This window comes from Leopardus geoffroyi, chromosome E1 (assembly GCF_018350155.1).
Source record: "Leopardus geoffroyi isolate Oge1 chromosome E1, O.geoffroyi_Oge1_pat1.0, whole genome shotgun sequence".
Lineage (NCBI taxonomy): Eukaryota > Metazoa > Chordata > Mammalia > Carnivora > Felidae > Leopardus > Leopardus geoffroyi.
In genome coordinates this window covers 11,147,049-11,172,679 of record NC_059330.1, presented here as the reverse complement: position 1 = coordinate 11,172,679, position 25,631 = coordinate 11,147,049, and the positions used below count along the sequence as shown (strand labels likewise).

General features: G+C 58.0%; 1 protein-coding gene across 1 annotated transcript in view; it reads left to right on the top strand.

Annotated features, from left to right (window-relative positions):
* The window catches only part of MYO15A (myosin XVA), a 52,756-nt gene extending 27,328 nt beyond the window's left edge, over positions 1-25,428 (top strand). The window contains exons 29-63 of the mRNA XM_045487588.1: positions 184-256; positions 449-640; positions 1,195-1,307; positions 1,463-1,557; positions 2,103-2,229; positions 2,451-2,518; positions 2,592-2,669; positions 2,812-2,992; positions 3,092-3,224; positions 3,554-3,659; positions 3,792-3,864; positions 5,266-5,387; positions 5,627-5,686; positions 6,157-6,232; positions 6,557-6,672; positions 6,760-6,878; positions 7,676-7,817; positions 8,139-8,250; positions 8,339-8,413; positions 8,925-9,103; positions 9,745-9,860; positions 10,135-10,207; positions 10,476-10,548; positions 10,804-10,877; positions 11,126-11,208; positions 12,684-12,814; positions 14,230-14,324; positions 14,490-14,567; positions 14,860-14,956; positions 15,966-16,126; positions 17,176-17,309; positions 19,289-19,422; positions 19,749-19,882; positions 21,053-21,193; positions 24,324-25,428. Coding sequence (XP_045343544.1) covers positions 184-256; positions 449-640; positions 1,195-1,307; positions 1,463-1,557; positions 2,103-2,229; positions 2,451-2,518; positions 2,592-2,669; positions 2,812-2,992; positions 3,092-3,224; positions 3,554-3,659; positions 3,792-3,864; positions 5,266-5,387; positions 5,627-5,686; positions 6,157-6,232; positions 6,557-6,672; positions 6,760-6,878; positions 7,676-7,817; positions 8,139-8,250; positions 8,339-8,413; positions 8,925-9,103; positions 9,745-9,860; positions 10,135-10,207; positions 10,476-10,548; positions 10,804-10,877; positions 11,126-11,208; positions 12,684-12,814; positions 14,230-14,324; positions 14,490-14,567; positions 14,860-14,956; positions 15,966-16,126; positions 17,176-17,309; positions 19,289-19,422; positions 19,749-19,882; positions 21,053-21,193; positions 24,324-24,425 — 3,866 coding nt within the window. The 3' untranslated portion in view covers positions 24,426-25,428. The remainder of the gene's footprint in view (positions 1-183; positions 257-448; positions 641-1,194; positions 1,308-1,462; positions 1,558-2,102; positions 2,230-2,450; positions 2,519-2,591; positions 2,670-2,811; positions 2,993-3,091; positions 3,225-3,553; positions 3,660-3,791; positions 3,865-5,265; positions 5,388-5,626; positions 5,687-6,156; positions 6,233-6,556; positions 6,673-6,759; positions 6,879-7,675; positions 7,818-8,138; positions 8,251-8,338; positions 8,414-8,924; positions 9,104-9,744; positions 9,861-10,134; positions 10,208-10,475; positions 10,549-10,803; positions 10,878-11,125; positions 11,209-12,683; positions 12,815-14,229; positions 14,325-14,489; positions 14,568-14,859; positions 14,957-15,965; positions 16,127-17,175; positions 17,310-19,288; positions 19,423-19,748; positions 19,883-21,052; positions 21,194-24,323) is intronic.
* The last annotated feature ends 203 nt before the right edge of the window (positions 25,429-25,631 follow it).

The window sequence follows — 25,631 nt, the reverse complement described above, 5'->3', positions numbered from 1 at the left end:
GAGGTCAGCATGTGGGTGTGGGGGCTGGACCTAGAATGGGGGAAGGGAGCTGGGGCTTCGAGGATGCGGATCCAGGGTCCAGGACAAGAGTGGGGAGGCCTAAGAGCAGGGTGCAGGTGGGGAAGCAGTAGGCCTGGACCTCAGATGCATCCTGGCTGAGCCCAGCACCTGCTGCTCCCCCAGGTGACCAGTTCTCCTGCCCGGTGCACTCCTGGAGCACAGGGGAAGAAGTGGCTGGAGACATTCTGAGGCACAGGTCGGCACCTGGAATGCCCCACCCAGAACATGCTTGTGAACCTGGGAAGGAGGGAGGGGAGGGGCAGAACACCAGATCCCCTGTGGGGTCCGCTGTGGTCATGCTTGGGGTCTGGCTTATGTCCCAGGGTTTTCCTAGGCAGTACCTGTGGGCTGCATCCCTCATTTCTGTTCGTCCGTGTGCTGTCACCAGGGGGCTGACAGATGGCTGGCGTGGCTGGACAGTGGCCATGAAGAATGGGATCCAGTGGGCAGAGCTGGCAGGCCACGACTACGTGCTGGACCTGGTGGCGGATCTAGAGCTGCTCAGGGACTTCCCGAGACAGAAGTCTTACTTCATTGTGGGTGCAGAAGGGCCTGTGGCCGGCAGGAGCGGCCCCAGAGCGTAGGTGGCTACCTGAACCCTTTGTGCAGGTGGCCTCTCCCAGCGCAGTGCTCCCCTCCCAACTGCTGGCTAGGAGCTGAGTTCCAAACCTAGGCTTTAAGTAATCTCTGCACCCAATGTGGGGCTCAAACTCACAACCCTGAGCCCGAGAGTCAGATGCTCTACTGCCTGAGCCAGCCAGGCACCCCATTTTTAAAGGAGGAGAGGGGCACCTGGGTGGCGCAGTCGGTTAAGCGTCCGACTTCAGCTCAGGTCACGATCTCGCGGTCCGTGAGTTCGAGTCCCGCGTCAGCCTCTGGGCTGATGGCTCAGAGCCTGGGGCCTGTTTCCGATTCTGTGTCTCCCTGTCTCTCTGCCCCTCCCCCGTTCATGCTCTGTCTCTCTCTGTCCCAAAAATAAATAAACGTTAAAAAAAAAAAAATTTAAATAAAGGAGGAGAGTCAGCCATTTCCAGGGCCCAGAGGAGAACATGGTGGTGGGAGGGGGGGGTGGTGATTCTGGGAGGGCCATGATCTCGTGGGAGGTCAGCTGCTCCTTGTCCCCCTTCCCTACAGGGTGTTTGGGAACAGCTGGGACTCAGACTCGGACACTCCCACCAGACCGGAGCCCCAGGGACATGTGCCCAAAGTGGCTGACTCCGATGGGTACTGCAGCCACAATGAGGACGGTACAAATGGGGAGACTGGGGCCCGGAGAGGGACAGCGACCCACCAAGGTCAACCAGCAGTGGCCACTGTCTCTGGTGGGGAGGGATCCTGGGGGCTGTACAGGGTGATCAGCAGGAGAAAATAACTTGACTTTTCTATCTTCCTCACACACCAGACTCAGACAGCCTTGGAGAACCCTCTGTGCCCCACAAGGGACTGGACTGCTACCTGGACAGCCTCTTCGACCCCGTGCTGTCCTACGGGGATGCGGTAGGCTTGGGATGGGATGTTTGCAGACAGCTGGGACCGCATGTACACATCAAGTCACACATCCACAGGGTGACACAGGAGCCTCTCCCAGCCAGGGCCAGGGAGTGGTTTGTCTCATCTGGGTCTTCCGGGGGCCAAAGGAGGGTGTCCTCATGGCTAGGGAGGCTCCTGGCTGGGACCCCAGAAGGACCCACGGCTGAAGGTTCAGCCCCCTCCTCTGGTGAGAGCCAGCCCCCTCAGGCACTCTTACTCATTCTGGGAAACCCCCAGGAGCCCCTGCGTGGCATGATATGTGGCCCTGAGCAGGGTACAGCTCCTCTTTGAACCTGTTTACTCCTCCGTGGAGGGCAGAATGGGTTGGGGGTTTGCAAGGCTGTGGGGGTACTTCCTGGGATGCTGCAGTGGCAGAGACTGGGCGTGGAGCAGACACTGGGCTGGCGGGAGGCCCCCGGGACAGAGGAGGTGGCCGGTGTCAGGTGCCCGTTGCCTTGGAACCTCGGGAGTATGGCATTGAGGCAGACACTTGAGCCATCTGCTGTCCCTAGGACCTGGAGAAGCCAACAGCCATTGCCTACCGCATGAAAGGGGGAGGCCGGCCTGGCGAAAGTGGCAGCAGCAGCACTGAAGACCCCCCCAGGAGACCCCCAGAGCCAAAGCCAAAGCCAAAGCCAAGTCAGTGCCTACCGCCAGGGTGGTTCCAGGGCTGGGCAAAGAGGAGCCCCCCCCCCCCCCCCCCCACCGCTGGTTCTCGGGCCTCCTTCACAGGCGACAATGGGGGCAGCCATGGGTGTGGTGGGGGCGAGTCAACGGCAGGGTGGGGGTTAGATAGGGAATTCCACTTCCCTCCATCTCTCACCCCTTGGGATCTACGCCCTCCGACTTGGCTCCCCCAGTCCCAGGCCTGGATGCCTCCACGTTGGCTCTGCAGCAGGCCTTCATCCGCAAGCAGGCCGTGCTACTGGTGAGTGCCGGCTGGGCTGCGGGAGGTGCCCTGAGCACGGGCCCGCCTGGTCACCACCACCACCTCTTCCCAGGCCCGGGAGATGACCCTGCAGGCCATGGCACTCCAGCAGCAGCCCCTGAGTCCCGCCCCAAGGCCCTTGCTCCCAGAGGTGAGCCCAGCTTGCTCAGGTGAGCACTGTGCTGCTCCAGGGCATCATGGTGCCTCTCTGAGCCCAACCTGGGCAAGCACGGGGCCCCTGAGAACGGGCTGATGTGTCCCAGGAAGCGCACCTTCTTCCCTGTTCTCTGCAGAAACCCCTCGCGCCAGAGGCGCGGCCGAAGTTTGTAGGCACGGGACCCCCAGCCAAACCCGTGCTCCTGCGCTCCACTCCAAAGCCCTTGGCCCCGGCCCCTCTGGCCAAGGCCCCAAGAGCCCCCACCAAGCCCGTGGCTGCCCCCATTCTAGCTCAGGACCGGGCTTGTCCAGAAACCTGTGAGTGTCCTATCCCAGCAGTGGGGGCTTCCCAGGACAGGACTGGGGGTGTGGTTGTGCTCCTTGTGGCCTTATCCTGTCCCCGCCCCTTGCCCACAGCTTCGCCCTGCCCGGAGCTGGTCCGGTATTCAACACTCAACTCGGAGCACTTCCCGCAGCCCACACAGCAGATCAAGAACATTGTGAGGCAGTACCAGCATCCTCCCCGGGGAGGCCGGCCCGAGGCCCTCAGGTCAGCTGTGCCCCGACCCCAGCCCTCCAGCCCTCTGGACGAGTGGCCTCCTCACCGTGCCTGAGTGCCCATTAGCAGTGTGGCCATCTACCCAGTTAGCAGCAACCTTTAGGGAGTGAGTTTGTTTATGATCTAGATGAGCCCTTTAGGCAGAGGGGAAGGCCCAGACTGCTGCTCTCTAGGTTGTGCTGTGTGATCTCAGGCCAGTCTCTGATCCTCTCTGGGTTCTCATGTGTAATGATGGGGGTCGGGGGAGGGGAGTGGAGGAAGAAGTTCCCTGTCATAGGAATTTGTGGCTGGGAAGAAGAAACTCATGTCCAATCCACCAGGAAGGATGGCGGAAAGGTGTTCGTGAAGCGGCCAGACCCCCACGAGGAGGCGCTGATGATCCTCAAGGGGCAGATGGGCCACCCGGGGGCAGCCTCTGGCAGCCAGGTGAGGGGCGGTTTCTGGCTGGGCCCAAGCAGAGCAAAAGACAAAGCGGGGCCTTGGAGAGCTTCAGCCACCAGCTGCCCCCATGAGCTAAGACCTGTTGCCCCCTGAGCACTCTCTTTGTGGTGGGGACAGGTGCCTAGAGAGGCCGTGGCCTTGGTGAAGCCAGTGACCAGCACACCACAGCCATCCATAGGACCCACTCCAGGTGAGGGGCCAGGAGGGGAGGAAGGGCAAAAGGGCTGCTGTCCGAGTGTATGAGGAAGCCTGTGTGAGCACAGGTGCGTCCTGGGCTACATGTCAGTGGCGTGCGTGTGTCTGTGTCCCCGAGCCCACGTGGAACTACCAGGTGGACACTTGTGTAAGTATGCCAGCACTTAAATAACACTGATTTCAGGCCAGGCCCACTCTGGCCTCACTGAATCCTCACTAAAATCTTTCAAGGAAGTACTATTTTTGTCTATACGTTACAGATGGAAAACGGACGCAGGGAGGTTAGGGACTTGACCGTGATCACACAGTTCAAAAGTGTCAGATCAAGTGTCTAAACCAGCCCTCCTAGCATCACCATTGGAACCCTAATCTTTACGTTCTCTGCCTATGGTAACTACAGTGAATCTTAACGGATGTAAATCAGCTCGCATCATGTCCGTGCCAGAAATTCTCCCGTGACTCTAAGGATGAACTCCAGACTCCTCACTGTGGCCTATGAGACCCTGCATGATCTGCCCACCTTCCCCACCTCATCCCTTCCCACTATCCCCTTGGCACACACAGTTCCTGGAACACAGCAAGCCCACTCCTACCTCAGGGCCTTTGCACTTGCTCTGCTTAGAATGCTCTTCCTCAAAGGATCGTTGCATGCCTTCTCATCATTCAAGTCTTGGCTCAGTGTCTTCTCAGAGGGGTTCGCCAGATCACCGAGACCAAAGGACCCTCACAGACCAGCCCCTAGACTCTTTCCCAGCTAGCCCACATTTATTTCCAGCCCAGCTCCTAGAATTGAGAGCTTTGTTGTTTCTTTTTTTTTTTTTTTTTTTTTTTTTAATTTTTTTTTTTCAACGTTTATTTATTTTTGGGACAGAGAGAGACAGAGCATGAACGGGGGAGGGGCAGAGAGAGAGGGAGACACAGAATCGGAAACAGGCTCCAGGCTCTGAGCCATCAGCCCAGAGCCTGACGCGGGGCTCGAACTCACGGACCGCGAGATCGTGACCTGGCTGAAGTCGGACGCTTAACCGACTGCGCCACCCAGGCGCCCCAAGAGCTTTGTTGTTTCTTAATTGTCTGTTCTACCTACACCTATCACGAGACTTTAAACACAAGGGCAGGCTCTTTGTCTATAATGTTCACCGTGGTACCCCCAGCCTTTAGCACAGACCTGCTGCATACACGAGGGTGTTGCTTATATGTGTCCAATGAAGGACTGAGCCAGGGTTGAGCGGTAGGATTGTACAGGTGTGCCCTCAGGATTGGTATGTCTGCAGCCTGGGGTGTGGGAGAGCACCCAGCCCCCGCCCCTTCCCCGACAAGAGGTCGCCCTTTTGTCCCCTTCCTCATCAGCCCTGCCTCTCTCACTCACGCCTGTCCCACTCACTGTGCTCCCCAGTGGCGCCTTCGCGGTCACTGGAGCCCCCCGAGGAACCCCTGCAGACGCGTCTGCACCGCCTAGTCAACCCCAACTACTACGGCTACCAGGATGCCCCCTGGCGGATCTTCTTGCGCAAAGAGGTACCTGGCCAGGGTGGAGCCGAAGCAGGGGCTGATGGGGGCAGGGCCCCCTCCCTAGCAGAGAGCGGGGAGGAGGGGCGGGAGTGGGGGCACAGGAGCCTGGTCTGAGCCAGAGGGCAGAGTCAGAGCCAGGGGCCCTGGTGGTATGGAGCCAGCCGTATCTGGCTGGGGGTGGGGCCGAGTGTGAGGCACAGTGAGGGGACTATCCAGAGGGCCTCACGGGAGCCCCGATCCCGCAGGTGTTTTACCCCAAGGACAGCTACAGCCACCCTGTGCAGCTAGACCTCTTGTTCCGGCAGGTGAGGACTTCTCTTCCCTTTCTGGCTCGGTGTACTCATCAGGGCAATGGGTACATAGACTAGCCGTCTGCCGATTTCACTTTTGTACTCTTAGATTTGGGGTCCTTGACCACAGTGAGGATGGGAGGTTGTTCTAGTGAATCTCCCACCCTCATGGACAAGGTCAGCAAGCCCACGGTTCGATTTAACCAGACACACGGATTGTCTGCGTTAGATGGGACTCAGAAGTCGAATCCGAGCCCTACCATGTGGATGAGGAGACTGAGGCCTAGGAAGGGCAGCACTGGTTGTGGAAAAGAGGAGAAAGGGGAGGGTCCTCAGTAAATGAGATCTGATTCACACAGATGACCCCACTGCTCTACCAATAGGACCCTCTACCTTCCCACTCACCCTGGAACCGTCCAGCCTGAGTTCCCAGCTGGGGTGAGGGGGGGTCCCACGAGCTCCCTGCGTTTGGCCCCTTCCCACAGATCGTCCATGACACGCTGTCCGAGGCCTGCGTGCGCATCTCCGAGGACGAGAGGCTCAAGATGAAGGCCCTGTTTGGTACCACAGGGGGAGGGAAGGGACGTTGCTGGCACAGCCAGCCAAAGCCAAGCCGGCCCTTTCCAGAGGACGAACCCAGCCCCATTTGCCTCCCAGACACCCCTGGCCTCTTCCACGGCCAGGCTGCCACTCTGAGTTCAGTTTTGCCTAACACAGCGTGTGGCCCTAGTCATCCTGTCTGTCCGTGGATCTTAGTTTCCCAGTGTAGCCAGTGAGGACACACTTTTCCAATACGTTCTTGCTGGGTGTCAGCCTCCCTCCCTGCAATGTGGGCTGGTGGGGGAGGGGAGAGACCCATCCCTGACCTGACCTGGCATCCCTCAGCCCAGAACCAGCTGGACACGCAGCGGCCGCTGGCAACAGAGAGTGTGAAGCGGGCCGTGGTCAGCACCGCACGCGACAGCTGGGAGGTCTACTTCTCCCGCCTCTTCCCAGCCACGGTGCGAGCCCCCTGCCAGCCCCTGCTCACCCAGAGGCTTCAGGGATGAGGCTAGGAGACTCTCACATGTCCCTTATCCCCACCCCAGGGCAGCGTGGGCACTGGCGTGCAGATCCTAGCTGTGTCCCACACGGGCATCAAACTCCTGCGGATGGTCAAGGGCAGCCGGGAGGCTGGTGGGCAGCTGCAGGTTCTGCGCACGTACAGGTGACCGGGAGGCAGGCAGGCGAGAATGGGGTCAGCTGGAGACGGGGTTAGCGGACTGGCATTAGCATTTCCTCACTGACTCTTTCCCAGCCAGTTACCGAGTGCCTGTGATGTGCCAGGCTCTGTGCCAAGCCCTATACGCAAGCCCATTTTACAGATGGGGAAACCGAGGCTCAGTGAGAAAAGTTGCTCTCAGGTCAGCCAGGAAGCAGATGAGCTGGGAGCCCATTACTACCCTCTCCTGCCTTTCAGACCACACCTCAGCCGTGCCCTCACAGAGCTCACTGTGCAGCGAACGGTGTCTGTGTTGTGAACAGCCAAATTTTAGTGCAGCCGGGAAGGGAAGGGTGTTCTGACATAAGACCTCACTGAGTCCTTGGGCCCCCTCCCCTGCCAGCAGCCCCTTTTGTTCTCTGTCACACAAGGACAGGGGTAGAGCCTTGTTCATCGGTCGTGTGAAAGATGCAGAGAATTTGGTCAGTGGGTGAAAGAGATACGTGTGTGGGCAAAACCAGGGGGGTTGGATCAAGAGGCAAAAACAAAAAGAAAGAGAGAAAGGCAAAGGGTAGTGAGGGCTGGAGTGTCAGTTCAAAGGGTGATGAGAAGTGAGCTGGAGCCACAGGCAGGATGGGGAGGGGAGGCTGGGCAAGTTCTCAGGTCCCCCGGTGGCAGGGGCAGGGGGGCTGAGGCGGGGATGGGCTTTGGGAATGGTACAGGGCAGAATGAGAAGGATGGGTGGCGAGGAGGGCACCTCTGGCCAGGGAGCCCTGCCTTCATGCCACTTTCCCGTTCTCCAGCTTTGCGGATATCCTGTTTGTGACCATCCCCTCCCAGAACATGCTGGAGTTCAACTTGGCCAGCGAGAAGGTCATCCTCTTCTCAGCCCGAGCCCACCAGGTCAAGACCCTGGTGGATGACTTCATCCTGGAGCTGAAGAAGGTCAGGATCGCCCTACAGATGCCCCCCCTCCTCAGGTGCTGGGCCCCTGGCCCCAGTGGGGAAGCTCAGGTGAGGGATGGAATGGGTAAGCCCTGTGCATGGACTCTGGTGCCTGGGTTCATCTGATTCAGGTCTCCAGTGCTTTACATGGCCCCCCTTCTACTTGTACAACGCCCTTTCCTCTCTCACCTGGGGAATGTTCCCTTCCCTGATGAATCAGGAAGGAATACCTATGGAGGAGAGGAGCAGGGGAGTGGCCCCAGGCTTCTGGGAGGAGGGGGATGGGACTGCAGCCCCTCACCCTGCCCCTGGCCGACGCAGGACTCAGACTACGTGGTCGCAGTGAGGAACTTCCTGCCCGAGGACCCGGCCCTGCTGGCCTTCCACAAGGGCGACATCATTCATCTGCAGCCCCTGGAGCCACCTCGAATGGGTCAGGGCCGTGGGACAGAGCGGGTACGGGAGGGGGAGGCTGGGCAAGGGGGCCTCCCTCCAGGTGCTGATATAGACTTCACCCCCAGGCTACAGTGCGGGATGCGTGGTCCGCAAGAAGGTCGTGTACTTGGAGGAGCTGCGGCGCAGAGGCCCTGACTTTGGTGGATATCCCCGATCCCCCCGGTCCGGTCTCCAATGCTCCCAAACCTGGAAAAGCTAAACAGTCTGCCCCGGTGTCATGCACTCACACTGCAGATGCTCCGTGGGGGTTTCTCCGTGCCCCAGGGGGGTCTGGCCCAGCCAGGTCTCCTCGGGTGCCTGCTCTGGCCAGCCAGGTCCTCCTGGTGGCCACCTAGCCCAGCTCTCTGCCTCCATATCTGGATGTGGGGTCTCCATGAGTATTCGTGTTCCCACGTATGTGGCCCAGGTCTCTCTCTCTCTCTGCCTGGGAGTCTACAAGCACCGTATTTTCTGCTCCATCTCCCGTTGAGGGAATGTCTTCCCTTCCCGTTTCCTCGTCTGCAGACAGGCTCCGTGGCATGCCTCCCTCACAGAGCACTGAGGCAGGGTCAAGGAGGTGCTCGAGTATACCTAGAGGGTCCCCTGAGTCCCAAGACGAGACCCTCCTGTTTGTCTCAGACCCTTTACCTCCCCCCCCCCCCCCCCCGCCAGGTTGGAGGTTTGGGACCATCCACGGGCGTGTGGGCCGCTTCCCTTCTGAGCTGGTGCAGCCTGCGGCCGCCCCTGACTTCCTGCAGTTGCCAGCCGAGCCTGGCCGGGGCCGTGCTGCTGCGGTGGCCGCTGCGGTGGCCTCCACGGCTGCCGCACGGGAGGTGGGCCGCAGGAGGGAGGTGAGACCGGCAGGGCCAGGTGATGGGGCTGAGACAGCGGGGGTGGGTGGGTGGTGGTCAGCCCGACTGTGGAGGTGGACAGGAGCAAGGTCGTCCTGGCCGGGACAGGGCGAACTTGGTAGGGCTAGCCAGATGTGTGACCCATGGCATCTGACCAGAGGTGGTTGGAGGTGTGGCCAAATGGGGTAAGGATGGTGGGGGTCAGCAGAAGGGTTGTGATGAGGCCCGTGGGGCAGGACCAGCCTGGGGGCCAGCAGTTGGTCGACCTGGGAGGGGGTGGGGCCAGCCGAATGGGGCAGGGTCAGCCTTGTGGAATGGAACCAGTGAGGGGTGGAGTGAGGTGAAACTAAGAAGTGAGGGGCAGGGTCAGCTAGGACTAAGCAGTTGGGGAGGCCAACCCCAGGATGGGATGTGTATGGTGGGGGTGGGGACAGATGTGGCAGGGCTGGGGGGCAGGGGGTCCGCTGGACATGTGGTAGGTGTGACCAGGCAGAGGGTGCCAGGACAAGTGAATGGCGGTGGGGCCAGATCAGGTGGGGTGGGGGGCAGCCTGAGAGGATCTGGCCAGAGTCATCCTTGAGTGTGACCGGGTGTGACCGGGTGTGGCAGGGCAGGCCCTCTTAGCTCTGGCCCTCCCGCAGGGTGGCCCAGTCAGGGCTGGCTCCCCTGACCGTGCGGAGGATGGCCTGACTCTCCCACCGTACACGATGCTTGAGTTTGCCCAGAAGTATTTCCGAGACCCTCAGAGGAGACCCCAGTGAGTGGTGGCCCCACCCCTTATCCTCACTCTGAGGAGGGGAGGGTCTTTCTGGGGCTTCTCCCAGCCATCCAAGGCGGGGAGACCCCACTTCTGGCAGGGGGATGAGAAACCACCCCAATGTGAGGTCCGCCTGCGGCCTCCGCTTCTGGGAGCCATGGGAGCCTTCGTGCCTGGTTGACCGACATTGGGTCAAGAACATTCTGTGTGGGAAAAGGATGTAGCCAAAGGCTCAGAGATAAGACTTGTCAATAGCACCTGTTTCCTGTTGCAGGGATGGCCTCAGGCTGAAATCCAAGGAGGGTCGGGAGTCTAGAACCTTGGAAGACATGCTTTGCTTCACCAAGGTGTCCAGCCCCAGGCCTGTTTCCCCATCTGTAAAATGATGACGCCAGAGCCCCCTCCCAGGCCCCTCGGGCAAACAGTCTTGTCCTCAGTGGGACCCCTCCCAGCCCTCAGCAGCCCAAGGGCCTGGATTCCTCCCAGGAGCAGCATCCGTCCCACTGTCAAGCCTGTCTCCTTTTTTGTGAGGGGGACTCTCCTGTCTCGTGTGGCCCTCCTCTTTCTGACTTGTCCGTCCGCCATCATGACATGGACCCTCCCTCCCCCCCACAGACCCCGCTCCAGGAATCTCTCATCGAGCTCAGCGACAGCAGCCTCAACAAGATGGCCACTGACATGTTCCTAGGTGTGGGGTTGGGACTGTGGCCAGGGCCTTGGGTCAGGGGGGATCCAGCACTGTGTGACCCTGTTCATCCCACTTCTCTGGCCCTCAGAGTCTTCCCCTCCCCTCAACTCAGACCTGGGGACCCTTTAAGGGAAGAGGAGCCTCCCAGCTGCCTTTGGCCATGGCCTCTCAGGGACAGACCCAACCTTGGGATGCCCTGGGGTGAGTGGGCAGCTGGGTGTCTGGTGGCCTGAGTGGGACAGGTCTTTCCTACAGCTGTGATGAGGTTCATGGGCGATGCCCCGCTGAAGGGCCAGAGCGAACTGGACGTGCTTTACACCCTCCTGAAGGTCAGTCCAGCCGATTTTGTCAGATGCTTCCTTTCCTGCTGTGTGGCTCAGTTTCCCCATCTGTCAACCAAAGTTGCAGGACACGGGGATGGGAAGCCCAGAGAGGAGTACATCCTGCAGGTGGGGTGGGGGCTGGGGAAGGGACCCCAGGCTTCTCTCCAGGTGCTCACCCTGTTCTCGTGTGCCTGGTGTGTGTGGTGTGGGCCTTGGCATGGCCTCGGCATGTGACCTGGCCTGCCCTCCTTCAGCTGTGTGGGGACCATGAAGTCATGCGGGACGAGTGCTACTGCCAGGTTGTGAAGCAGATCACAGACAACACCAGCACCAAGCAGTGAGTGAGCTGGGCCTTTACCTCTTCCCTCTTGTCCCCACTCTGTGTCCTCGCTGTAGGAGGGGCCAGTTCAGCCTCTCACCTCCCCAGGCCTTCCCTCCTGATTCTCTCCCCTCATTCTCTCCTTCACTCAGTAGGCAGAGTACATGTACTTGGAATTGCTGGGTCTGGGACAAGACCTGTTGTCCTCTGAGAAGCCGTTGTCCTCTGAGCTTCAGTTTCCTCCTTTCTAAAATGGCAGCAGTAATGTGTATGTCCAGGTTCCTGGTTGCACGCGACAGAAGCCCAGTTCAAGCTGGTTTAAGCAAAAGAGTTCAGGTGACTGAAAAGTCCAAACGTGGATTCACGCATAGCTGGATCCAAGCGTCATTAGGAAGCAGTCTTTCTCTATATTCTGGATCTGCTTCTCTCTGTGTTGATAGCGTTCTTAAGTAGTATCTCCAATATGCTGGTAAGATACCAGCTCTGGAGACACATTTTCCAGCTCAGTAATCCTAGGGAAAGCAAGATTGACCCAATATTTGTAGCAAAAATGACCCAATCCAATCTTATTGGCTTACTTGGTCCCGTGGCCATCCCTGAGTCAACCACAATGGCTGGAGGATACAGAGATTTGATTGGCTAGTACTGGGCCAAATATTTGTCCCTAAACCAATCACCATATCCGAAGGAAGACCGAACCCTTAATTGGCCAGACCTGGACCAGATAACCATCCCTAAACCAAACATCATCGAGGCCAGCGGACTACAGGGTTCTAGTTGGTCAGACCTGGCTCCCGTGCCCATCCCCCAACCACAGTGACCTAGGGAGGCGTGAGTGTTTTCTTAAAGGAGCCCAAATGCCGTCCCCCGGACACCAGCAGGTCCCCACAGATGAAAGCCTCACATCCAGGGCAGTGTGAAGGTGAATTACCGTGTCTTGCGGGATGAGCACCCAGCAAGTGCCCAGTGTGTGATGTTCTTGTTACCGTCAGATCCATCCTCCTGTCCCCGTCTACTCTACCTCCCCCACTTGCTCTCTATCCCCCCAGGAATTCTGGAAGCACTCAGCACATCCCCCTGTCCCTTCACATGCCCAGGCCTCCCCTACCACTACTCTGCACAGTCCCAGCAGGCACCCCCTTGCCCTCCTTCAAGGACCTTCACCCAGGAGCCTCCACAGAGGGATTCTACCGGGAAATCCTTGTGGGGGGTGTGTGTGTGTGTGCGCGCGCGTGCGTGCATGTCCGGCATGTCACGTCAAGGGCCTCATCTCCTACTCTCCCTGTCTCCCACCCTGGCTTCCCGAGCAGATCGTACCTCCTGCATGGCTTTGGGGCCCACCCGCCCTCCTCTCACTGGCCAAGGAGGAGCATCCTCACAAGACAGGAGATGCCCGAGAGCCAAAGAACTCCATCCCCGTCCTGGAGACTCCTGGCATGGCCCTGCAGGGCTGTGGCCACCTGCAGTGTGTCCCTGTGTGTGTGTTCCTGCAGGGACAGCTGCCAGCGAGGCTGGAGGCTGCTATATATCGTGGCTGCCTACCACAGCTGCTCCGAGGTCCTCCAGCCACACCTTGTTCGCTTCCTCCAAGATGTGAGCCGGACTCCGGGCCTGCCCTTCCAGGGTGAGGGGCCTGTCTTCATGGGGATTGGCTGGGAAGCCAGCCGCGGGCGGAAACGCAGAGGGCTTGGTCCCTCGCAGGCACATGTTTACTAGTATTGATTCTGTCCCCAAACGTTTGCAGGGGTCCCACAGGGGCTGATGTGATGGGTTATCCGATCTAACGCAGAGAGTGGCATGTCAGGGAAGACTTCCTGGAGGAGGTGTGGCCCTGGGTAGTGAGCACATGGAAGGGATTTCTAGGTGGACTGAGTGGCAGGAGCAAAGGCCTAGAGGTGGGAATGTGTGGCATGTGGGAGAAGGAAGGAGGTGGCAGGGCCTGGAGTATGGGGCGAGGCCCTGCTTCTCTGGCCATTGCAAATCAACAAGGGTCTTGGGTGGGTCTGGGCAGGGGTGAGGCCCAGCCGGTGGCAGGGTCTCAGCCTCTCTGCTCTAAAAGTATGGAGGGAAGGGGCCAGTCCTCGGCCTTACCCCCACCCTTGTTTCCGAAGCAACCCCTGGATTTCCCCTTAAAAACGTTTAGGGCTCTGTAGTCCTCATGGCAGTTGTGAAGAAGATAGGAAACCTCAATTTGTCTGCCTCTGAATCCTTCTCTCTCTTTTTTTTTTTTTTTCAGTTTATTTATTTTGAGAGCGTGCACACAAGCAAGGGAGGGGCACAGAGAGAGAGAGAAAGAGAGAGAGAAAGAATCCTAAGCAGTCTCCGTGCTGTCAGCACAGAGCCCTATGTGTAGCTCGATCCCATGAATCCCATGAGATCACGACCTGAGCCAAAACCAAGAGTCGGACACTTACCTGGAAGAGCCACCTAGGCACTCCATGAATCATCCTCTTTGATTTGGTTAACATTCCCAGAGTCTAAGATGAATAGACCCAGCTGCATGAGGCAGGGCTCCCAGACCCATGAAGACAGCAGCATGTGCCCTAGAACTCTTGCCTCGACCTCCCCAGAGCAGGGTGAGGGCACATTTAATACAGAGAAACAGAGAAACTTGGTGGGACCTTCTGCCCTGGACACTTGAGTGAGGGAGGGTGGTTGGCAAGGGGGTCTCAGCTGGCAGGGGCACAACCACATTACCATAGCCATGCAGCCTGTTGGGGACATACCCCGCCAGTCAACAGCTGCAGGTGACGGCTATTTCCAAGGCTCCTAGGCAGCCAAGGGGACTGTGGGCTAGCCAAAAGGCTTTAACCACGTGAGCTGTGGGTTCGAATGCAGCTCTTAACCTCAACCAGCTCTCCAGCTCCAACCTTGGGCAAATCACCGTCCCTCCCTGAGCTGTTTCCTCAGCTACCAAACAGGAGAATAAATGCCCCGTAGGCTGTGGAGAGAAGCCAGTGGGCTCATGGCTGGTGGCCAGAAGAGCCTCTCTGCCCCGCTGCCTACCCCGGGCAAGGCCTTGACTCCCTGTTTCTGTAGGGATTGCCAAGGCCTGTGAGCAGAACGTGCAGAAAACCTTGCGCTTCGGTGGCCGCGTGGAGCTCCCCAGCAGCATGGAGCTTCGGGCCATGCTGGTGAGCGTGGAGTGGGGGGTGGGGGATGGGGGCACGTCAGGATGAGTGTGAGACATGAGCCCTGTCCAGAGCCCCTTGACTCAGGGACTAACATGGCAAGGGACAATTGCTGGCCCAGGTCCCAAATCCTAGCCTCTCTCATCTCCTCCCTTGTCTTTGTCCCAGGCGGGCCGCAGTTCCAAGAGGCAGCTCTTTCTTCTCCCCGGAGGCCTTGAACGCCACCTCAAAATCAAAACATGCACCGTAAGTGGGGGAACGTTTCTGGCAGGCAAGTGCTGGAGGGGTCGGGGCACCTCAGCCTCTGGGGTGGACCTGGCTCAGAGTCGTACTGCAGAGGCAGAATTTGAACCCTTGAGTCTCTCAGACTCCAAAAATGGGGCTCCTTCCCTGCATGAGGCTGATTGGCAGTCCTCAGAGGATCCTTTGTGTCCCTGCAGAGGGCCTGAGGAACTCTGTGCTTGGGCTCCCGGGGCCTGGGTGGACCAGGAGGACAGAGATCAGCTTGGCTGACACAGCCTCACCTTCCTCCCTGCAGGTGGCCCTGGACGTGGTGGAAGAAATCTGTGCTGAGATGGCTCTGACTCGCCCCGAGGCCTTCAGCGAGTACGTCATCTTCGTTGTCACCAACCGAGGTGAGCGGTCGGGAGGACTGAGCACACTGGGCCCGGCCTTGTAAGGCCCAGGTCAGATGCCACTTCCTCCAGGAAGCCCTTGCTGCCTTGTGTAAGAAATTTCCTGTGCGCCAAGCACCCCCAGCTCTGTACGTTTGTCTTGCCTACCAGACCCGAAGTTCATGGAGGACTGTGCCCTCCCTGACTCCTGCCTCTGCCCTTTTGGGCCTGTTCAGCCGGGAGCATGTGTGCCCTGCCCTCAGGGACCTTATATCCTATTTTTTTTTTCCTTTTTTTTTAAATTTGAAAAAGAGAGAGTGTGAGCAGGGGAGAGGCAGAGAGAAAGGGAGACACAGAATCTGAAGCAGGGTCCAGGCTCCGAGCCGTCAGCACAGAGCCCCGCACGGAGCTTGAACTCACGAACTGTGAGATTGTGACCTGAGCCGAAGTCGGACGCTCAACCGACTGAGCCACCCAGGTGCCCCACACACAGTTGGGATTTAAACCCCAGCAGATTGGCCTCAAGAGTCTGGGCTTTATCGTCATGACACGTCCCTTCTTCAGTACGATGTTCCTGAAGATATGGGATGGGGAGCAGAAATGTCAACGCAAGAAGGAAAAACTGAAACGTCCCTCACAGACTCAGATCCCCTCACTGGCAGGCCCCAGTCCTCCCCACCCTCCGCCCGTTCCAGGAACCCGGCGAGAGGTCTCTCCTGAAGGAGTTCTGGAGAAAGGCACCCATTGGTCTCATGACCTGAGGTCTGTTGTGCTTCTCCTTGTCCCCAGTGTCCTCTGGGAGGGGGCCGGGCTTCCTTTGAGCAGAACCCAGGGCACTTTCCAAGACCTAGGTGGGCTGCAGCTTTGACTGGAGTTATTCCCGTCCCTGGTCATCGACGTTCCACAAACACCGGGCACCCTGTTCCACAAACACGCTCTGCTTTAGGGAGGACTCCGTGTCCCGGAGTGGGGCCGCGGCCTCGCCGGGGGTCTGCACAGAGGCTGTCCACCCGCCCCCGGCTCTCCACAGGCCAGCACGTGTGCCCGCTCAGCCGCTGTGCCTACATCCTGGACGTGGCCTCGGAGATGGAACAGGTGGACGGTGGCTACATGCTCTGGTTCCGGCGTGTGCTCTGGGACCAGCCACTCAAGTTCGAGAACGAGCTCTATGTGACCATGCACTACAACCAGGTCAGCGCGTGTGGTCCACTCTGCTGCTCTGGAACCTTCCAGGCGCCCCCATGTGAAGTCAGACTGCACAGCCTTGGCATCTGGTGCCTTCATGTTTCCAGCCCCATTTCTAGCCCTGACGCCCAGGCTCCCTTGCATGGACTCTGTGGTGCGGTCTGACCACGTCGCCCTCACTACCTAATTCGTGGGCCTTTCCACCCGCCGTCGCTCCATCTGCCCTGTGATTCCTGCATTTGTGCTCACCTAAGTCCTCGCTGCCAGGGCCGCCCCAAACAGCACCTCTTCCACGAGGCGGCTCTGACTTCCCCTTTCCTCCTGACTTCCTCCTCTGAATGCACGATCTGTCCCTTGTCTAAACGCCGGACCAGCTCTTGCTGGCATTGTTATTTTTGTCTTCGTGTTATTCCCTTTTGAGATTCAGGTAAGTCAGGACCATGGAGTTTCCAAAACCTGAGTTCTCCCCTCCTGTGCTCACATTGGTGGGAGGGATCGGACAGAGGGCTCACGTTTTTGTCGAGCTGGTGCCAAAGCTTCCGCTATTCCAGGTACAGAATACTGCCACTCAGCCTTCACGGCCTCATGCCGTGGCTGTTGACGACCAGCCCTGTGCAGCCGGGTACGGGGTTAGTGAATCTGCCGCCTACGGGCCAGCAGCATCCCTTGGGAACTTGGGAGGATGCAGATCCTCTAGTCCTGCCCCAGATCTAGTGTATCGGGGTCTCGCGGTGCTCCCCAGCATGCACAACTGGTGCGTGCCCAGTTTGCAGAAACCCCGGACCCCTGGCCATTCCTGAATGCTGCATGCATTCAAGAGTGTCCACGACACTCTTTCCCGGCCACTGTGGGGACTCCCACAGGGACTTCGATGCCATGGCCCCCACAGCTCACCCTCACGTGCCTATTCCCCAAAGCCCAGGGAGGGGGCAGGCTGCCCCAGCCCCGAAGCCAGTGGGACTGGAACCATTAAAATTGCACGTGTCCCCACCTTCCCCTCACGAAGGCAGGAGCGCATACCTGCCTGCAGGCCCTTGTGGAATTCTCCCCCACAGGTCCTGCCCGACTACCTGAAGGGCCTCTTCAGCAGCGTGCCGGCCAGCCGGCCCAGCGACCAACAGTTGCAGCAAGTGTCCAAGCTGGCTTTGCTGCAGCACCGGGCCAAGGACCACTCGTACCTGCCCAGCGTGTGAGCACCTGCCCACCTGTCAGCCCCCTCCCCCCGCAGCCCCCCACCATCCCTCAGGCCCCGGGCCCTGCTCTTGCACCAGTGTCTGGGAAGCTGGCTGGGAAGGAGCGGCTGGCCTGGGTCTGGGGCTGAAATCCTTAGCCTCGCAGCGTGAGCTGGGACTCGGCCTCCTTCCACAATAGGTTGCTTCTGGCTGGTATTCATAGCTCAGAGAAAACGGGATGATCAAAAAGCTTTTGAGATACACGCACCCTGTGGCCACAGAAGCGTTCACCTCAGTGTCACCTGCAACAGCAACCCCAACCCCTGACAACAGGAGGTTCCTTAAATAAATTCTGGGGCGTCAGGCAGCCTTTAAGCCGACGTCCCCAAAGAGGTGATGAATCAGTCATCCTAAGACTTTTGGTCTCAGAATATTTTTACTCCCTTAAAAATAGGACCCCAAAGAGCTTTCATGTACGTGGGTTGCGGTATCAATATACTTACCCACGTCAAAGCTGAAATTGATTTATTTAAATATTGATTTCTTATTTGAGAAATAAGTCTAATGTATTATGCTCGAACATAAATAATTGTATGTTGTAATAACGTGAGAAGTAAGGATAACTCAAATAGTGTAAATTCATATTACGCATTAATGCAAACAACTTATAAAAAGCTGTATTTTCCAAAAAGAATTTAGTGAGAAGAGTGGCACGGTTTTACATTTTGCAGATCGCTTTACCAGCTGGCTTAACGGAAGGCCGTTGGATTCTCAGATGTGCTTTTGCACTCAGTCTGCAGGGATCTCACATGTCATGTGGCCTCTGGCAAATTCCCCTGCACATTTGTGAGAGAACGGGAGAGGAAAAGGCCAAATAATGTCTTAGCATTATTAGGCAGGTGGCTTTGACCTCCCAGACCCTCAGCCACACCTCGAGAACCCCTGGGATGAATAATAGTAAAGGTAACGTAGGTACGGTGTATGTCCAAGAGCTCGTAATACAGTAAGTGTTCAATATGTAAAGCTCTTTTTTTATTATAATTTTAAGCAAAAGGCCAAGGGAGCACATAAAGCTATAACCCCAGTCCTGGAAAACAAAAATCTCACTGAGTTTTCCTTTTTGGAAGGCACTCTGCCTGCGTTACCTCAGGTAATCTTCCCAACTACACTGTATTTTCCCCCTTTACAGATGGGAAAACTGAGGCTCACAGAGGTTATCGGGCTCACTGAAGCTTACCCAGTAAATCGTGGGGAACTGGAATCCAAACCTAGGGAGGCCAGGTCCAGATGCCAGGCCTTTACCTGAGCAGTATAAAGAAGGAACGCTGTTGCCCCAGGGGTCTCTTGGGGGAAGGAGGCTCCCCAGACTTTCTCCCAACCTTTCGCCAGTCTGTAGCCCAGGGCAGCTGGGGTGGGCTGGCATTACTGTTGGTGTTTCTCAGATGCCCCAAGAGGCAAAAGGGGGCTTCCCCGAGAGAGCCAGCGTGTGTCCGAGAGAAGGGACTGGAGTAGGGGGTCTGATGGCCCTAGGGGTCCAGCCTGGGACCCGGTGCTTCTCTGCCCCATCTCTGACCAGCTGCTGGTGGTTGCTCTGCCTACCCTGCTATTTCCCCCACCCTTGTGCGTCTCACCCCTGTGGCCTGGGCTTCTCTTCGGGAATCGGGGCTACAAAGGACTGACGCACCTTGGGTCCAAGCTTCGGCCCCCCAGTTCACCGAGTCACAGTGTGACCGAGGACTAGTCGGGGACCTTCTCAGAACCTCAGTTCCCTCTTCTCCAAACAGGGAGCCTAGTGGTACCAGCCAGGGTTATGGAGCGCCTGCTGTGTCCCAAGACGCTGAGCGAGCACTTGACAGCCAGCATTTAGCCTTCCAGGGAGGGTGCAAAGATCACATCCATTTGGCCTAACCCTGCCCCGCGGTGAGGATGGGCTGAGGCCCTGCACGGAGCACGCGTGGTGGTGGCCACTCAGGATCGCTTTTCCCTCCACGTGCAGGCGAGAGGTCCAGGACTACATCCCGGCCCAGCTCTACCGCACCATGGCTGGCTCGGCCTGGCTCAACCTGGTCGGTCAGCACCGGCAGCAGACGCAGGCGCTCAGCCCCCACCAGGCCCGTGCCCAGTTTCTGGGTAAGAGTCTGGGGCCGGGGGAGATCATCACGGGGTGCCCTACTGATGAGGGGGCCCGGAGGGTGGGGACGGAGGCACCTTTTTCTTCGCACCAAGGCATTTTCGGTGCCAGCCAACTGAGCGCTTGCCTGGAGAGAACACTTTTCTAAAATTGCCATCAAGGCACCACCTAGGCTCTGGGTGGCCCTGGGCAGCTGGGGCGGCTGGAGAGGTGGGGGGAGCCCCAGGGCGAGGATCCATACGCTGGACACAGCCGGGGGGAAACTCAGGCTGCAGGCTGGCCCTGGCCGCCGCCCTGACCGACCGCCCCCCTCTCTCCACACCAGGCCTCCTCAGCGCCTTACCCATGTTCGGCTCCTCCTTCTTCTTCGTCCAGAGCTGCAGCAACGTGGCCGTGCCGGCGCCCTGCATCCTTGCCGTCAACCAGAACGGCCTCAACTTCCTCAGCACCGAGACCCATGTGAGTGGCCTGAGCCTGGCCCTGCCCCTCGTCCCCCTCTCCTCTGAGCCGCACTGCCTTCCGGGGGGCGGGTGAGCTGTGTGGTTGCGTGACCTCAGGCAACACCTCTTCCCCACCACGAGCCTCACTTGTCCATCTGGAACATGGGGATAGTGGTGCCCGCCCCATGGGGCTGTGGTGAAGGTGAAACGTCAACCGTGAAAAGCACTCCAACGGCGCACAATCTGCTCAGGCTGCTGTGACCAAGGTCCGCAGACCGGGGGCTCCAGCAGCAGACATTCATTTCTCACTGGTCTGGAGGCCGGAAGTGGGGGACCAAGGTGCTGACAGGGGTGGTTTCCTCTGAGGCCTCTTTCCTTGGCCCGTAGGTGGCCGCCTTCTCCCCGTGTCCTCACGTGGCCCTTTCTCTGTGTGCACAACCTTGGTGTCTTCCTCTTCTCGTAAGGACACCGGTCAGGTTTGAATTGAGCCCACCCTGACCGCCCCCATTTCAACTTCATTTCCTCTTGAAAGGCCTTGCCTCCAAACACAGTCACATTCTGAGGGGCTGGGGGTTAGGACTTTATTTGGAGGTGATTCTAGGAGATGCTGGAGTGAGGAAATGAGACCAGGAAGGGACCCCTCACACACCTTGGGAATGCACCTTCTGGAAGAGTGTGTTAGCAGCAAGTGGCCCCTGTGGGGACTGGCGCTCAGTTGAACTGGGGGCCTAGGAGATAGCATGGAACACGCCCTTGGAGGATGCCCTCTGTTCTGGGGGCAAGGGAGCTGGGGTATCTCCCTGCCGTGTCGCCCTCTGTCATTAATCAAGGCATTAACTCTCATCGCTTTGGCTTTCCCTGTGTGTGCTCTGAGTTTGCTCCTGGGGGCAGAAAGAAAGCTCCAGACAAAGAGAGGCAGGTGCTAAGAAGCAGCTTTGATGTGAGGGTCAGGGCACCACTGGCATTTACTCGCCCTCGGATCCCAAGCATTCAGAACGGTGCCTGTCACGCTGTTAGTGTTTGTTGAAGTCCAGAGAGGTAAAGCGACTTGCCCCAGGTCACCCAGCAAGTTGCCGGGGAACTGCTACTCCAGCCGAGACTTGCCTCCTGCTGATGTGATCTCAGGGGAGAGGCAAGCAGGGGTGAGACTGTCCCACCCACAAGCCTGTCTCCTCCCCTCCCCCTCCAGGAGCTGATGGTGAAATTCCCCCTAAAGGAGATCCAGTCCACTCGGACCCAGCGACCCACGGCCAGCTCCAGCTACCCGTATGTGGAGATCGCCCTGGGGGATGTGACAGCCCAGCGCACCATGCAGCTACAGCTGGAGCAGGTGACCCAGCCCCGGCACCCAGGCCTTGTCACCCGGCCCCTCCCTTCATTCCACTCACCAGGCTCTCCGCTGGGCCTGGCTCTATAGTAGGTCAGGTCCTGGCCGTGCCCCAGAGAGTGTCCAGCCCAGTGCTGGGGACAGATCTAACCCAACTGAGCATAGAACTACAGGTCATTAGGGTGGTCTCCCAGTGAAGCGTCTTGGCGTGGAAAGAAGGGCCTAGGTTATTTGCAGTATGTTGAGGAGTTTGATGGGGAACAGGGAAGACACGGGCAGGGCAGGGGAGGTCTTGAAAGTCCTTAAATGCCAAGCTAAGAATCTGGGGCATTCTCCTGAGGGCACTAGAGAGCCAGCCATAGAGGGTTGTTGAGAGGCAGAGACACAGGAAGTTTGAGGAAGTTCACATGCACTGAGGCTTGGAAGATGGATGGTGGGGTCTGGGATTGAAGGGAGGGAGGGGGAGTCCCCGGAGGGAGGGGGAGTCCCCGTGTGATAGACAAGGAAACTCAGGTCCACCTGCCCTGTACCTTCCCATATTTGCAGCGATTATGGCTGCTTCTTAAAAAGCATGACTGACAGGCTCCTTTCCAAGTCTCATACCCCTGGAGTGAGAGTTCGCACCCCATTGAGAGAGAAGACTGAAGCCGAGGGACAGGTGGGATCAGGGCTAGGGCCTATGCACAGCTGCCCTTGCCAGCCTCCCACACCCCCTCAAGACCTGGGTCTAGGATCAGCCCCCACGCGAGGGCCTGCCTTGGAGGGGCTGACTTCCCAGGGCAAGAGGGAGGAACTCCCACTGCCCCAGCCCTGCCTCTGAGGGACACAACAGAGCCCTTTTGGCTCCCTGTGCCCCTTGGAGAGCCTGCAACTCAGGACCAAGCTCCCCAGTCTGCTTCCTGCCGCGCCCCAATCCCACTCCCGCCAAGCTCACCACCCACCCTGGCCTTACGTTCTGGCCTAGCCTGCATCCCAGAACCCTCCTCTCTGAGTTCCCAGCACAGCGGACCTACCTTCTGCTCTTTCTTGGGCTCCTTTTTCTGCTGCCCCCTCTCCTGGATGACCTCTAAATGTTGCTGAGTCTGAGCCCTCCCTCCGGCACCCTTTCTGGCCCTGAGAAAACCGCATCTGCCTTGACAGCCCTCATCTTTCTGTCTCCTGCTCTGACCCCTCGTCCTCTCCCCCCGGAGACCAACAGGCCTCTCCACCTTACCTTGGAACCTTCCCAGGCACTCAGGCCCTGCCCTAGAGGTCCTTTTCATCCCTGTCCCCTCCTCTCCTCACCTCTCTGGCCTCTGCTCTCACCCCCTCCCCTCTGCTCACAGCCATAGCCTCTTCCAGCTCCCTGTTGCCAAGCTTGCCCTCCCCTCTCTGCCCCAGACCCTTTCTACTCACTGTTCCCTCCACCCGAGTGCTCTTCCCTGGTTCGTTACAGGGCTCCCTCCCTCCTTCCCTTTATTTGAGTTTCAGCACAGGCATCACTCTTTCCAGAAGCTTTCCTGAGCCTCCTCCCTGATATATCACTATCTCCACCTTGGTAGACCTCATTATGGCTTGCAGATCAGTTATTTGCTTACATATTATGTCTCCCCCACCAGAACGCCAGCCCCAAGAGGCCAGAGCTGTGTCTGTTTTGTCCGTGTTGTGTCCATAGCACAGCAATGAGCCTGTAGTAAATGCTTAGTAAATGGATAGTTGGATGGATGGTTGGAGAAGGCCTTTTTGGCTTTTCTACTTCCTTGCAGACCCCACTGCTGCCACTTCTGCCTCTGCCTCTGGCATGTTCGAGGTTGGGGGGACACATTCATTCAACACATAACTATTGAACATCTCTACATAGCAGGCCCTGCACTGGCTGTAGGGATACCGAAGTGACGGAGACCCCCTCAGCCCTGACCCTCATGGAGCCCCAGGTCAAAGAATCTCTTCGGTAAACCGTGGTCAGTGCTGAGAAGGGTGTAGCTGAGCTATCTGGCATGTAATCAGCGAGGGCTTCTAAGAGGAGGTGATGTCTGAGTATAGCAGCAGTGCAGCCAACAGTCCTAGGTCCCCGTGTGGCCCACCTCTGACAGGCTATCCCTTGAAGGGATCTCAAGGGATCTGAGGTCCACCCGCCCCACTTCTTCTTGAGCTTCAGTTTGCACACCTGTCAAATGTGCAACAATCCCAGTAAGGCCTGGCTTCGTAGCACGTGGGTGGCAGGGTTGGCTGGAGGACTGACTGGAGCAGAGGACGCCCATCATACGTATTCTGATCTCATTACCAGAGGTGGCCCCTCCGGGGTGGGGCAGACACCGCTGAAGTCAGCACGGAGCACTTGGGAGCGTGGCCTTGGGCCTCCTGCTACCTGGGTTCAGGTCCCCATCACCTACCAGATGTGAGGTCTGGGGCAAGTGGCTTCATGGCCGTGTCCTCAGTTTCCTCGCTGGTGGAATGGAGTCTAAAAGTGTCTGCCTCATAGGGACACGGTGTGGACTAGAAGGGGTAAGATGCCAGAAGCTGTGAGGACAGTTACAGCTCAGTGAGTGATGCCCTTTATGCTAACCTTCTCTCCGAGCAGCCCCTGTGCCCCCTGCCCCCGGAAGTCCCTGCGGGGATCCCACCACCACCTGGATCTGAAAACCACACTCGGGTGGATTTGCCCTAATTTTCTTCTGCCTCTTACTCCGTACCCCATCCAGGAGCCCTGAGGCTGGGCCACGGCTTATTCTAGGCTGTGGGTGCCCATGTTGACCATGGCAACGCATAGTTAGAAACTTACCGCTCATTGACTAGACTAAGATTTTTTAATTTTTAAAGGCTTTACATGTAATAAAATCTCACGGAATCCTCACCACAGGTTGGTGGGCTCACAGGTTGTGAGGCAAGCAAGCCCTGGTAAACTGGGACCCTACTGGCCCCAGGTCACACAGATCACACTCGGCAAGGCCAGAAGCAAACCAGATGCACTTGATCTCCTGCTTACTTACCCTTTCCAGCCTATTAACCCAACAATTCTCCCTTCTGGCTCCTCACACTCCTCCCGGGACCCTGGGGGAGGTGGGGACAAAGGTGGGAGCCACTAGTCCTCACCCCGAGGCGAGAGCCGGGGAAGCGTCTGCGGGCGTGTGGACTCTCACGGTCTCTCCTGCAGGGCCTGGAGCTGTGTCGAGTGGTGGCTGTGCACGTGGAGAACCTGCTCAGTGCCCGGGAGAAGCGGCTTACGCTGCCCCCCAGCGAGATTACGCTACTCTGACCCGGCCCCCAGCCCTCCAGCTGCCCTCTGCCAGAAGGCTTGCTGTGTGGCCCCAGGGGAGTTACTGGGCCTCTCTGGGCCAGTGACCCCTGTAAGGGGCCAGACCCTTGGTGGAGGAGAGACCAAGAGGTGGTAGGAGGAATGACCTAAGTCCCCGGGAACCTGAAATGACAGATGCAGAGTTGGGATGGAATTGCAGTGTGCAAACTTGGGTCAGATAACAGGAGGAACTTCCAAAGGCGGGGCTGTGGGGCCCTCTGTCACATACCCACTGTGGGCCCCGCCCCTGACTCCCACCTGTGCTAGAGAAGCCCCACACCAGTGGCCCAGTCAAATTGGACTTTGTGTGGGGCTTACCCACGTTCTGATGTTCAAATCTGCGCCACGTCCACATCTCAGCCCCTCACGCGTCCTCCTTGAGTGCTCCCCACGCAGCCGCTCAGCTGGGATTTGTGACCCTTGGTCATTTCTATGCAAAAAGGTGTGCCTGGCGGCCATTCCTCTCTCCAGCCAGTTGGCCGAGGAGCTGGAAAAGAAGCCTAAGGAAGGAGGCAGGAATTGGAGGCCCAGCTGTGCCCCTGGCTCACTGCCCATGAACAGAGCTTCCTGCAGAGACCTCTGTCCTTTCCTCTCCCTTCAGAGCCCTGTCCCCCAACTCCATACTCCTTAGGTAGCCCCAACCCAGTCCCCCGTCATTGGATGGGTCACACAAGTTTTGAGAGTGGTGTAGTGGAGGGAGAGAGAAGTTTTATGTCAGGGTTGGGGAGGAAGAAGTCTGGGAAAGGCTTCCCAAAGAATGGGACATTGGGGTTGGGTTTTGAAGGATGGGTAGGAGTTTGTTAAGAATAGATGGAGGGGAGGGGAATGAACATTCCAAACGGCAAAAACAGTGTTTGTTCTCTACTGTATCCCTCAGAGCCTAGGACAATGCCTATCACAGAGTAGGCACTTGAAAAATGCTTGTTACATGAATGAAAGAATAAATAAATGTTGATGGAAAGTGTTGGTGCTTTGGGGAACTTGTGAAGGAGGGAAGCACTAGTCTCGGGAGAAGAAGGCCTGGTAAGTATGTGAGGGCATAAGTAGCTGGAGCCACGGTGCCCGAGGAAGGATTTATTTATTCCATCAATACCTATTTTTTTAATTAAAAAAAATTTTTTTTAACATTTATTCATTTTTGCGAGACAGAATGTGAGTAGGGGGGAG